The sequence below is a fragment of the Penaeus chinensis genome, chromosome 18 (assembly GCF_019202785.1).
Source record: "Penaeus chinensis breed Huanghai No. 1 chromosome 18, ASM1920278v2, whole genome shotgun sequence".
In the NCBI taxonomy this organism is placed as follows: Eukaryota; Metazoa; Arthropoda; class Malacostraca; order Decapoda; family Penaeidae; genus Penaeus; species Penaeus chinensis.
The window spans coordinates 30,781,187-30,796,266 of NC_061836.1; the positions used below are offsets into that span (position 1 = coordinate 30,781,187).

The window sequence follows — 15,080 nt, forward strand, 5'->3', positions numbered from 1 at the left end:
ATATGTGTGTGTGTGTGTACACTTTATGAAATTTATACATACATATATATGTGTGTGTGTGTGTACACACTAACATACTCTCTCTCTCTCACACACACTCATACACTCACACACACTCATACACTCACACACACATGCACACTCACACACTCAAACACACACACACTCATATACATATATATGTATATATATAAACATATATATGTATATATACACATATATATGTATATATATACATATAATGTATATATATACATATATATGTATATATGTACATATGTATACATGTTTATATATATGTGTGTATTTATATATATTAATATATATATATGTATTCATATATATATGTGTATACATTTTATGAAATATATACATACAAATAAATATATATATTTATGTGTATATATATTTGTATGTATACATTTTATAAAATGTATACACATATATATAAATACATATATATATATTCATATATATATAAATACATATATATATATATACATGTATACATATGTACATATATAGATACATATATATGTGTATATGTATTTTTTTTTTTTTTTTTTTTTTTAACATCCATTCATTCCAGTGCAGGACATAGGCCTTTCACTATTGAGATGATATATGGCAGTGCCACCCTTGCCTGATTGGATGCCCTTCCTAATCAACCGCGGTTCGGCGCGCTAACAGTTGTGCCACGGCGGCGACTTCCCCTACGACACCTTCGTTTGACTTCTCAAGGCGATATGTCGTTTTCTCGGGCTCGAGCCAGCAGTCAGAACGCAGGCATTATTACGACCGCCGCGACGGGGAATTGAACTCGGGACCACGAGGGTCGGAGTCCAGTGCGCTAACCACAGGAGTATCGCGGCTGTCATGTACATATGTATACATGTATATATATGTATTTATATAAATATGAATATATATATATGTGTGTATAAATTTCATAAAATGTATACATACAAATATATATATATGTGTGTGTACACACATACACTCACGCACTCTCTCTCACACACACACTCATACACTCACACACTCACACATATACACTCACATACACATACAATCAAACACGCACTTACACTCATATACATATATATGTATATATATACATATATACATTATATATATGTATGCATGTATATATGTATAAATATGTATTTATATATATGAACATATATATATATTTATATATATGAACATATATATACACTATATATACATGTATATTATATATATTATATATTCATATATATAAATATATATCCACACACACACACACACATATATATATATATATATATAACTATTCACATACATAATTGCCTCATTCCATATCTTCTGTTAACTTACTCGTTAATTCATCTTTGTATCTCTTAATATATATCAGCCAATCCATCTGTGTCTATGTCTGTCTCCCTTTCCTCGTTAACATAAATCTTTATCAAACGATTAAACATTAAACTCTATGGAATAAGGAAAGTGAATCAAGAGTTTGTGATGCATTTATTGATTGAAAGAGCTGACAAATGCGTGCGCCATATTCTTAGGTCGAGTGAATTGCCGAAGCGTCTTGGTAATCCAGAAAAGATCGTACTGATGACGTCATGGTAATCCAGAGGGTCATTTTCGTGACGTCATGGTAATCCAGAGGGGTCGTTCTCGTGACGTCGTGGTAATCCAGAGGGTCGTTCTCGTGACGTCATGGTAATCCAGAGGGTCGTTCCCACGACGTTCAGAAAGGGTCGACCTCGCCGCCTTTTCCCTCCCGATCTCGTGTCCACTATTATTACGTTGCCGTCACGTTGGCTACGACTTCAAGAAGGAACTCCATGAAGGTCGCAAAGTTGACCTCGAGTCTGGAAGTGCAGCCGCTGATGGTGTCGGTGAGGGCGGTGATGTTGGAGGAAGACAGGTCGAGACTGAAGCTGCCTCCCATGGGCCTGTGTCGCCCCCTGCGAGCCGTGGCAACGACGATGACAGTGGCCAGAAGCAGGAACAAAGTCTGTGGGTGGAATAAAACAGATTGATTACTATATATCTGAGAGAAAGAAGATTAAAATCTTGCTACAGACTCGGTAAAAGCCGGGGTATTTGCAGAAGTTTTTAGCGATGCTGATAATACTATCTAATTATCTGACAGATATACAAAAAAAAATATTTTTATAGACTATACTCCGTAATCTTAAAATCTCTGAATTCGTTTTTTTATACCATGAGCTTCATGATTTCGGCGAGAGTAAGAGCGACGTGTTTGCAAAAGGTGTTGTAGCGATGCTGAAGCTCAGGTCGACACTGACACCCCTGAGAGCTTACACTGACTTTAAATACCAGGCACCAAGCGTCGCAAAAGCAGTGGGCTGAACTATCCAAGATACGGTCCGACGCTCGTGATAAAGGGTTATTTTGTCTGCACTCTTAGGTGTATGTCCCTTCTCTGGGTGTGTGTCAGAGCTGTACAGCTATACTTACTCAGTATGTATAACTGCATACATGCATGTATGTATATGTATACATATACGCGCTCCTCTTTACTGTTTTGTTTCATATACTGACGGTTTGTAAAGGATTCATGCTAAAAAGTTCTCGATAAAAACGCATACTAAATGTGTACATATGTGTGTGTGTGTGTATGTGTACATATATATATGTTATATATGTATATATGTATATACACATGTGTATATATAAGCATATACATATATATTATATATATATATACACATGTATATGTATATATATGTATGTACACACACACACACACACACATATATATATATATATATATATGTGTGTGTGTACATGTGAATAAAAAAATAAATACATGTATATATGTATACATATAAATATATATATATATGCATATATATACGCACATGTGTGTATGCGTTGTGTGTGTTTGCTTATATATATATGTATATATATACATATATTTGTATATGTATGTATATATATTACATATATAAGTATACGTATAATATATATGTATATATGCACTTATACAAATATTTATACATATATATGTGTGTGTGTAGACATATACACAGAGATATAAAACTGTACATACATATAGATATATATACATATACACACAGATATGTATATATATACATATATATGTATATGTATGTATATGTATATACATGCATACAGATTTAAACTTGTGTGTTTGTGTATGTGCATTTTACACACACACACACACACATATATATATTTATATATGTGTGTGTGCGTGTGTATGCATATATATATATATATATATATATATATATATATATATATATATGCATATATATGTGTGTGTGTATGTGTGTGCTTATATATGTATATATGTATGGCATTCATTGACTACGAAAAGGCATTTGACTCTGTACAAATACCAGCAGTATTAGAAGCTATTCGAAGACATTGAGTGGAGGAGGTATATATCGGAAAGGGTATCAAAATTGGGGACGAATACCTAAAAAATCAAAGATTTGCAGATGATATTGTTTTCTTTAGTGAATCTGCAAATGAAAGGCAGCAACTAATAAATGATCCAGGCTGATGATGATGATGATATATATATATATTCTTTCTTTATTTTCCAACAACCATTCATTCCACTGTAGGACATAGGCCTCTCTCAGTTCACTACTGAGAGGTTATATGGCAATGCTACCCTTGCTTGATTGGATGCCTTTCCTAATCAACCGCGGTTCGGCGCGCTAACACTTGTGCCATGGAGGCGACTTCCCCTACGACACCTGCGTTTGACTTATCAAGCCGATATGTCGTTTTCTCGGGCTCGAGCTAAGAGTCAGAGCACAGTCCGCGACGAGGAATTGAATTCTAATATCATCACGCGCGCGCGTGAGTACATGCACGGATTTGATAAAATTGGGCTATTCTGACATAGGTACGATAGTCGTGCCCGACATTCAGTCCGTGAATGGTCAAAGGCTATGGGACTCCACCCTATACAAAACAATCCATTGCCTTGTGTGTCTATAAGATGAATAGGCTTCGGGGACCAACCCTGAGGAAAAATCCGGAGCCGGAGTTCCTGAGGCAATTCGTTGTCGTTTGCGACCTCGTTCTGGCAACTCCTGCGACGCCGCTGGTGCCAAACCGTATCGGTCTATGTCGTTCTTTTGGATCCATCAGCTGCTTGGAGGGAGCATGCTGCATGCGCAACAGCTTCCTCCTCAAGTTCTTTCGCCCAGGCATTGGCTCTACCTGTACGGGAATGGGTAGAGACAATAATGCCATAGTCAGCATCAACCGCAGGTGGACGTTGATATCATCCCGTTCACACACATACATACATACACATACAAAAACACATATTCATATATATACATATATATATATACATATATCTATATATGCATATATATGTATATTTGTATATATACATATATGCATTCACACATAAATGCATATATATAATTTATCTATTTATGCATGTGTGTGTGTGTATATATATATATGCGTGTGTTTGTGTGTGTGTATGCATTTGCATATGTATATATATGTATACGTATATATATGTATATATTTGCTTATGTACGTATGTATATATTTGTGTATTTTTGTTTGTGTATATAAACACATATGTGTTTATGTAATATATGTATGTGTTTATATATGTATATATATCAATAAATATATATATGTATATATAAACAAATATATATATATAAATAAATGTATGTATATATACATAAATATATATACATATATATAGATGAATATATATATATTTATGAATAATTATGTATATATACATAGACAAATAGATATGTATGTGTGTGTATGTGTGTGTATACACACATTTATGTATGTATATATATGTATGTATATATATGTAGGTATATATATATTGTATATATATGCATACATGTATGTATTCATGTATATACAAATATATGTATTTATGCATGTATTCACTCATTCAATCGTTCATTTATTTATTTATTTGTTTAAGTAAGGTTCCGATTGAAATTCCAGTCTTCAGGTAAAGTTTTAATGATTCACAAGAACTGAAGTGCAGGAAACATTGGAACATTCCTGTGTATTGAGAAGGTGCACGTGCATCGACGAGTTTCCAGAATATTCCTAGGAAAAAACAAACCTTAACGGTTTGGAAATCTTCGGTCCCAGTGAACGTAACTTGTTTCTTCCATTAATCGATTTCATGCCAGAGGGACAAAAAGAGGTCGTTTCAGCCAGCGAGGGTCGTCTTGTCGTCGTCCTGCGTTATTCCCTTAGGACGCCGTGGCGTCGGCGACCGCCTTTGCAAAAGCTTCCATGAATTCTCCGAGACTCTTCTCCATCCTGTCCGTGCTGCTGCTGATGGTGTCGCCCAGAGTGTTCATTGCGTCCTTCACAGCCTCTAGCTCTTGAGAACTTCCGCCGGCGGGTCTGCGCCCTCCGAACAGCTGGGCGGTGGCCAGGGTGGCGACGGTCAGCAGCACGATGAAAACCTTTCGGGGAGAAAGTATTTTAGAATTCAGTTTGGTGTTGCGTTTACACGGCGAACGAAGCAGGTATCTGTAGCTTCGAAGCATTCGAGACTATTTATTCCTGAGTTACAACAGGCAAGAAAAAGCTTGTCGGAAAAAAAAACCTTTTCTGAAGTAGAGGTTTAAAAGCCCGAACTCTTTACTACATTAATATATTCTCAACTTATTAAGTTCCCCATATAAAAATCCCGCAATACATCAGACCTCACCTTTAAAACACACTGTAACACACTCCAACCATACTTTTGAAACATACTCGCAATTTACCTTGAAATTCATGATGTCAAGAGGCGGATGAGGCGACGGTAACTATAAGAAGGCTTGAGTAACTCTGACTATCCTCCTCGCCTGCCTGACGCTTATATACAGGCCAGGCAAGGAACCAAACGCTAGATCTGGACGAAGTATTAAAAAAAAAAGACTCGAGCATGAAAATATGTACGTATCCATGCGTATTATATGCAGTGAACTATATAGCATAATGTCTATACGTCTTTTATTCTGTGGACTTACGAGTTTATTCATCTATTTTATTTAAATTAAGAATATGACATCCATTTTAGGAAACTTTTTTCAATAGGTTTTAAATCTGTCAGCATCTGCATATATATATATCATGTATGCAGTTATTCAACAATTCCTTCGGCTATATATCATGGGGTGCATCACATTATCACTATTATCATTGTTATTGTTTAATTTTTTCCTATTATTATTATCATCGCTATTACTATTTTTATTATTGTGACTATTCTATTGTTATTACCACTGTTATTATTGTTGTTGCTATCATTATTATTACCATTACTATTACAATTATTATTTTTATCAAATCATCAACATTATTATTGTTATTATAATTACTATTATTGATAATGGTAATTATTATTATTATTGTTATTACTACTACTACTATTATTACTATTATCATTATTATCATTATCACTATTACTATTATCATTAATATCATCAATATCACTATTATTATCATTAATATCATCATTATCACTATTACTATTATCATCATTACTATTATTGCTGTTATTATTATTTTTAGATATTGTTATCATAATTATTGTTATTATATTATTTTATATTACTATCGTTATAATAATAATAATAATTATTATTATTATTATTATAACTATTATTATAGTCATCCTCATGATCATTACTCTCATTAACTTAATTGTCGTTATTATTATTATTGTTGTTATTATCATTATTATAAGTAGAAGTAGTATCAATATTATCATGACTATTATTTTCATTATTATTACTATTACTACCGTTTTTATTACTGTTGCTTTATCATTATTATTATAACAATTGCTATCATTACCATTACTATTATCATACGTATTATCATTATTATCAAAGTTATTGTTGTTTTGTTTATTAGGACATCTTTGCTACTGATATTCTTCTTCAGGTGTCTTGTCTGGTCTTGCAGACATTGACGATCATGGTTCTCCATTCTTCTCTGCATTCAGTCTTTCTAATGAGTTCATTTATTGTGTATTGTTGGTTCTTTGTACTTATATACTTGTTGAGGCTGTCCATGAACTTGATCCGCTGCCTCCCCCTGCTTTTCTTGCCGATTATGTTTCCCAATAGCAAGCGTTTCTCCAGTCCGTTCACTCGCATGATGTGTCCCAAAAAATTCAGCTGTCTTTCTCTGATGGTATGGAGAAGTGACCTTTTGTAACCAGCCATTCGCATGACTTCGTTGTTTTTTCTTTCCGTCCATGAGACCTTCAACATTCTTCTGATGTACCGCATCTCTACTGCTTCCAGTCGACGTTCTGTGTCCTTTGTTAAAGTCCAGCACTCGCTACCATAGAGAAGGGTGGACCATATATACGTCTTCAGGGTATCGGGTGTGATAGTGCAGCCGAGGTATTTGAAACTTCACTTAACTTATGTACTCTCCTTTGCATGAAATTTTGCAGTTTGGTATAACGGCCTTTTTGGAAATCACCATGCATTCTGTCTTCTTTGCGTTGAGCTGTAGTCCTTTCTTTTCGCTTTCCTCTGCCACTGTATTCAAGATTCTTTGTAACTTGAGGACTGTGTCGTCCGCATATCTTAAATTATTGATGTGCCCACCAACACTGACTCCCTCGTGTTCTTCAATGTTACGCAAAAATTGCATCGCTATAGATGTTGAAGAGATCAGGTTAAAAGTCACTTCCCTGTCTCAGTCCTCTACCGATTGGTCTTATTCGCTGCAGTCATGATCGACTCTGATGGCTGCTTCCTGCTCCCAGTATAGGTTTCTCAGGACTCTAAATAAAATCAAATAAACCAAATAAATCTGAGTGCCTAACTTTGTCAAACGCCTTTAAGTAATCGATGAAGCAGAGATGTAAGTCTTTTTGTACCTCGGTGGATCTTTCCATGAGAGTCATCAAGTTTGCATTTCTTGTTCCTTTGTCAGCCATGAATCTAAATTGTGTCTCTGATATTTCTGGTAGTATTTTGTTTCTCATTCTGTTCATGTGTTGATCGCATTCGACTGTACCTGGTTTCTTAGGAATTGCAATGTATATAGACTTCTTCATGTCCTCTGGGATGTTGCCTGAGTCGTGGATACTGTTCAGTAAATTTGTAACCGCCTTAATTGCCAGTTCATCTAATGCAATTATCAATTCGGATGGGATGTCATCAGGTCCTGGTGCTTTACCACTCTTCATCTTTCTAAAGGCATTGCGTACTTCATCTTCGAGGATTACAGGTCCTTCATCTATATTACTAATCTCAGGTGGTGGGCCTCTGTCATCGTGAAAGAGCTCCTCAATGTATTCAGACCATCGGTTTAGAATATCCTCCTTTTCCTTAAGAATAGCACCATCTTTAGACTTTAGGCAGCCAGTTTTCGCTGTAGCTTTCTTTCCTTTCACTTCTTGTATCTTTTTGTGCAAGAGTTTGCTATCGATGTTTGTGTTCATTTCGATTTCAGTGCACTCCTTATTTATCCATTCTTCCTTTGCTGCATTACATTTCTTCTTTACCAATTTGTCCAGTTCCTTGTATTTATTTACATCGTTTGCTTTCCTTCTGTCTTCCATTAGGTCCAGGATTTGTTTTTGTTCATCCATTTCTTGTCTCCTCTTTTCTTTCTTTTGCAGCCTCACTGATACTGTTTTTCATCATCTGCCATATTTCCTCTGTCTTTGTCATTTGATCTAGTGTGTCAAACTTATTTTTAACGCAGATCTATTACCCCTATCGTTATTATATGTAATTTTATTATAATTATCGTTATCACTTTAAAGGCATCATTCTTATTTTTATCGATGGGGTTACATTTACTATGAGCATTGATATCATCATTACGATCATATTATAATTTTGCTCGTGATTCTTCCGGCCACTCATTACACTTGAATATTGCACCTCATATAATTATCACGTGATTGTGGTCTCAAAAACTCTATTTTGATCGAATCTGTGCGAGTTATGCCTAGAAATATATTCCTTGTGACTGCGGACTTTATTTTAGTGTAATATGGGAAGAAAATTGAGACTGTAAATATTAAAGAATGCACCGACACGCTCGTTACGAATCGAAGAATAATATTCCAGATTTATCAATATCATTATTGCTGTTATTGTTATTATCATTATTGAATGGTTATTCTTACCATTATCATAACCTTATTACTGTTATTATTATCATTGTTATTATAATTATCATTCTTTTTTGAGGCAAGTACACTGCCTTGTAGTAATAAGACCGTTAGTCCATGCACATTTTCTTCACACGACAATCAGTGGGGGTAGGGGGAGAAGGGGGAGAAGGAGAAAAGGAAAGGAAGGGGGAAATGAAAGGGAGGAGAGGGAGAAAAGGAGGGGAAAGGGTGGGGAAGCTTAAAGAGAAAAGGAAGATGGGGAAGGAGAAACAGAGGGCAGAAGAAGAGGACTTAAAAAGGAAAAAAAAATTGGAGGGGGGAGGGAGGGGGAGCGAAGGAGGGGGGTGGAGTTTAAGCAGGAGCAGGAGGGAAGTGGATCATTATTATTATTATTATTATTGTTATTATATTTATTATTTTTATTATTATTCGTTGATTTTATCATTGATATCAAGTTTAATATCATTATCATTATTATTATTGTTGTTGTCGGTGTTATCATTATTATTATTATTATTATTATTATCAATCTTATCAATATTAGAATTATTAATATTATCATTAGTATTGTTATTACTACTGTTATCTTTATTATCATTATCAATATTATTACTATAATTATCATTATCATTATTATTCGTAATATTACCATTATTATTATCATCATCATCATTGTCATTATTATTTTAAACAGCATTATTACAACAACTACTACTGTTATTACTGTAATTATCATTATCATTATCATTATTGTTATCATTATCATTATTATTAGTAGTAGTTTACCATCATCATTATCTTCAAGATCATTATCATCATCACTTTTATCATTACTAATGCTGTTTTCTAATATTGCTTAATTATCACTATCATTATCACCATCTTTTTTATTATTGTTATTCCTATTATCGTTATTACTACTTTCTCTATGAATGTCAGGACCAGTGATAATGGTAATGATAACAATCATCAAGTAGTATCATCATTACCATGATTGTCATGATCAGAATTATGGTTGTTGTTATCATCATCATTTGACACCTACTATTGTTATCTCCATCGTTATTACCATTATTATAATTATTATTATTATTATTATTATTATCCCTGTTATCATTCAAACTATCATGGATGTTCTCTTTATTATCATCGGTATTGCTATTATCAGCATTATTAGAACTCTTTATGATTTTTATTAAATTTATTATTATTATTATAATCATTACCATTTTTAATGTTATCCTTATCATAATGGTTGTTATTGCCATTACAGTTCTTACCATCATCACTATCAACATGATTATCATTATTGTTATTATTATCATTATTTTTATCAACATCATTATTATCGTTGTCATCATTGTTATTATCATCACAATTATCATCATTATCATTATTAACATTGCTATCATCATTAACATGATGTTTACTGGTTTAATCTTAAATAGGTGATTGGTAGATAGGTGAAGGCGCAGGATTTCACAGAGAGGTAACGACGGGAAAAAAAAGGAGAGAGAGAGAGAGAGAGAGAGAGTGAGAGAGAGAAGGGGGCGGATCACGTTCTTAGACCAGTCGATTAGATTTTGGGAAGAACCGGATAAGAGTATTTCCCTGTAATAAGGCTAATGGTTCCATGGTCATTATCTCCAGTCACTGAAAATGCTACAACCTGAAAATCCGTCTTGTTTGAGTCTTGTGGTAGATTTGTGTGTGTTTCAAATTCTCTGGGTGGTTTCTTGTTACTACAGTTGTTATTACTATTGGCAGTTATTATTTTAATATTGCTTAATCACTATTATTACTGTTATTATCAATGCTGTTTTAATTATCATCATTGCCATCATGCAATTGTATCGTAATTCTTATTTCTACTACTGGTAAGGACCATATGGTATAGAATGCATAATAAACGCTATTTTTATAAGACCATAGAAATTCTTCATCAATAAACCTTTTGAATATCCAAACATGCAGTTTTTTTTTTTATCTCTCTCTCCTTTTAAAATCTTCTCATTCATTTATTTTTTCTCTTAATTCATTGGGACGGAAACTCATCCTTCTCGCCAGACGCTTGGATTCACACAGTAAGAGAAGACGAAGGTTTTATAAGTTCCGTGTGGGGATTCAAGGTGACATGGTACTTGCTGCAGCGTTAAGAAAAAACATACTCTTTTATTTGTATTTTTTATGATGTATATATACATATTGTAATGGCCTCCTTTGGGGTGCAGCAGCAGGATTGCAACGTTCCGGTATGTACAGGGAAAATTATCGATAGGTGTGAGTCTCCATTCCTGAAGATGTATAGCGTCACGCCAAATAATAATGAGAGATTACAGGATTCGGCGATGTCCTTGGGGAGCGGAGGACGGGTCACGTGGAGGACAAGAATATTCTGCTCTCGACGAAGGCTGGACCGATTCTGTCTGTTGGGGGATGACCCGGCAGCGGGGCGGGAGGTCACGTGACTAAACACGTCTACAGTGATATCAATTAGTGCTGGCGTATGAATACTGAGCAGGGGTAGGCAGCCAATTCAAGCTGTTATGTATATATATATATTTATACATATACATACTGTGTGTGTATATATGTATACTGCATGCATATATGTACATTATATATATATATGCATACATATATAGACATTTGCATATACAAATATATAGACATATGTGTATATATAAATATAACACATACAAATTCCCACACCCAACACATGCACACATATATTTGTGTGTGTATATATATGCACACCGTATAAAGAGACAGAGAGAAAGATACACATATAGATAATGATATACATATGTATGCGCATGTGTGAATATACATACAATGTATACATATATATGTGTGTGTGTAAATACACATAAACAGCATGTCTAGGCGCGTTTGTGAGTGTGGGTGTCCACCTTTTCGTTTACATGTGCGCAGAGGTTTGGTTGTGTGCACTGTAAGTATAAGTCCGATATGCGAAGCCAAGCCTCGCCCGGGCTATGCCCATGAGGGGAGCCCGGCCTGTGTTCGACTAATGCCGACTCACTAACGTGTGTCAGCTGGTGCTGTCTCGGCTTAGTCCTTACCCGCCGTGGTGCCCAGCCACAGCAGTAACCTCCAGGCGACAACTGCAACTTCTCGCGCCTGGGCGGGGCGCGAACCGCCGACCATTGGGATGAGAGGCTGACACGTTAACACTATACTAAATCTGTCAGTCAGTTCAGTCAGGTGGCGCGAAACGCGCTGCTGTGGTTGCTATGATTGCGCGCCACCTCTCTCTGTCCAAGGCCGATGCTGCTGCAGCTGGCAAGCTTTCCCTTGACCAGGCTGAGATATCTTTAAACCACGGTGTTGTTGGTCTTCCTCGTCTTCTCTTCCCTTCTGTGCTGCCTTGAATCAATGTCTTCTCCAGACTGTTTCTCCTCATAACATGTCCAAAATAACGCATTTTTCGTTCGTTGATATTCTAATAAATTGTCATATTGGTACCAACTTTCTCCAAAACCCAACAATTTGTTCTTCTGTCTGTCCAGCTCACTCTCTGAAGTCTTCTGTAAGCCTACATTTCAAAGGCATCGATCCGTTTCTCGTCCAGTTTGGTTAACGCCCATAATTCGCTTCCATACGAAGCAACCACAAAAGCGGTTGCTCGCAGAAGTCGAAGTTTTAATTTTATGCTGTTTGCTGCACTTTTCATAATTTGGACCGTGTTCCTAGCCATTGCAAGCCTTCTTTTATTTCTTGACTGCTGCCACCCATGGTGTTGATAATGGACCCAATATAAACAAAATCGTTCACTTCCTCTAAGTCAGTGCCATCTATTTTGATTCTGGTAAAATCTGTTCGGTGTTTGTCTATAACCATGATCTTAGTCTTTATGGCATTTAGCAATTAACCCTTTTCTACGCTGACTCCTTTCGTTTGTTTGATCATGTTTTCAAGGTCTTGTTTAGTCTTCTTTTTATCTTCTAAATATGAGGATGTGTAAATACTATATATGTACTATATATGTAATTGTACTGATGACTCACTTCTGAATTTCGAACATGATGGAGTATCACTAACACCTGAGATCTGCCTTTTTTTTGTTTCATTTTCTTCATAATCATCGTTATTGTCATTATTACTATTACTATCATTATCATTATCATGCTTATCTTAATCATTTTCATTATCATCCATATCATAATCAATATATTTTTATTGCTTGTATTATCATCGTCATTATTATGATTACAACCATAATTATTCTTGTTATTACTATCATCGGAATAATCATTATGCAGTAAAGCAGCCCTCATTTCTAAACTGCTTTCAAATTGACTTATTGCGATGAAAATCTGAGGGTAAGTTGACTATGGCAAAATGGTCAGTTCCTTAGAAAGCGTGAGATTGTATATTATAATAGGTATTTCGGTTAGTGGCGCAGATTTGCATATTTTGTTTTCTGATTATTGTTTTCATTACTATGACTGTTATTGTTATTGTTGTCATAACTAGTAATGTCATCATCATCATGAAGCATTATTATCATTATTCATTGTTTTTATTATCAATAACATTGCTTTTGTCGTTATCTTGACATTGTCATAGTCATATACGGGTGTGTTACTTATTTTTACATGTTCAAAACAGCATACAAGCATACCGTATAATGCCGTGTACTGCTCAGTAATCAACTTAAATCCTAAAGAATACCTGTCATTAGAGATCTAAGTGAAACAAGCGATTATGTCAGCTCTTTAATCAATTTTATTTAAGTGCAGTACTTGTGAAAATCACATCAGTCGATACACACACAGGAGAAATAGCAGTTGGTGGGTCCTATTACCTCTGGCATTAAGAAGAACAAGTCTATAACACGTTGAAATCTCCACTGGAATATGTAGGAGAGGAAAGCGAGTCTTCAGTTAACGGCCGTTGTGTCATTTCGTACAGTCGGTAATCCAGGGTAATCTCGTCTCGTTCATCGCTTTAACCACTGAAAAGGTTGAAGAGAGGCCTGTTAAAGAACCCGCTTTGGAGTGTGTTGTTTAACAGAGTGATCTTGTTCTGCAGGATGGTCGAGAAAAGGCCAGTCCCGTTGAAACTGGCCAATCGATCTCCCCAGCTTGGCCAGCGAGAACCAATGGTAATGTTCAGAGTTCCGAATCTGTCTGCCCAGTTGGACAGCCAGCTCGTTCTGTTGAAGAGGCGAGTCAGAGGGCTGGTCTCTTCAAGCGATTGCAAGCGCGTGAGTCCGGAGAGGAAGAAGTCATTAAAGGTGATGTTAATGAGAGGAGCGCCACTTAGCAAGGCACTCGTGGCGTTCAGCAGGAAACCCTCGCAGGCGGTGGTGCCAAGTTCGATTGTGAAGGTGGCATCGTTGAGCGCGTTTGTCAGGTTTGCCAACAGGCCGAAGTGCGCCGTGGAGAGCGATGGGAGGAAGAGGAGCAGCTGGAGGAGGAGAAGAATGAAGTTAATCTCGGCCTCTCTTTCTTTCTCTTTCGCTTTCTCACTTTCTGCATCTGTCTCCCACTCATTCTTGCTTTCTCTCTCTTACTTTACCTATCTCTATCTGCTCATCTCCTTGCCTATCCCTCTTTCGCTTTCATACCTACACTCGCAAATAAGAAAAAAAAAAAAAAAAAGCTGAAAAAAATACCGGCAGAATGATCATGATGGAGAGCGAAGAGGTGTGATCAGCGTCTTGTCAGAATGCACACTGGCTTGTACCAGACCCTCCGGAGGCTTTATATCACGTGACGTCGCCGGTTGGAGGAACACCGGCACCGAGCCCGCCATTTTTTTTTTTTTTTTCTTTTACGAACAGAGGTGCGAATAACAATAATAACATAAACGAAAGAAAACATACACAAAACAAAAAAAAAAACGAAGAACAAGAATAAAATGAGAAAGATGAAGAAAATGTGAAAAACAAAAAGAATAAACTGAG

At 35.7% G+C, this 15,080-nt stretch overlaps 2 protein-coding genes across 2 annotated transcripts; both read right to left on the reverse strand.

Moving 5' to 3' along the window:
* Nucleotides 1–7,734: 7,734 nt before the first annotated feature.
* On the reverse strand, nucleotides 7,735–8,614 carry LOC125034660. The gene is made up of 2 exons (XM_047626562.1): nucleotides 7,898–8,614; nucleotides 7,735–7,773 (listed from the first exon to the last, which is right to left on the reverse strand). The coding sequence occupies exons 1-2, from the start codon at nucleotides 8,612–8,614 to the stop codon at nucleotides 7,735–7,737; spliced, it is 756 nt and encodes a 251-aa protein (XP_047482518.1).
* Nucleotides 8,615–13,874: 5,260 nt separating this feature from the next.
* LOC125034785 lies at nucleotides 13,875–14,846 on the reverse strand. The gene is made up of 2 exons (XM_047626752.1): nucleotides 14,790–14,846; nucleotides 13,875–14,581 (listed from the first exon to the last, which is right to left on the reverse strand). The coding sequence occupies exons 1-2, from the start codon at nucleotides 14,802–14,804 to the stop codon at nucleotides 14,120–14,122; spliced, it is 477 nt and encodes a 158-aa protein (XP_047482708.1). The 5' UTR covers nucleotides 14,805–14,846; the 3' UTR covers nucleotides 13,875–14,119.
* Between the last annotated feature and the right edge of the window lie 234 nt (nucleotides 14,847–15,080).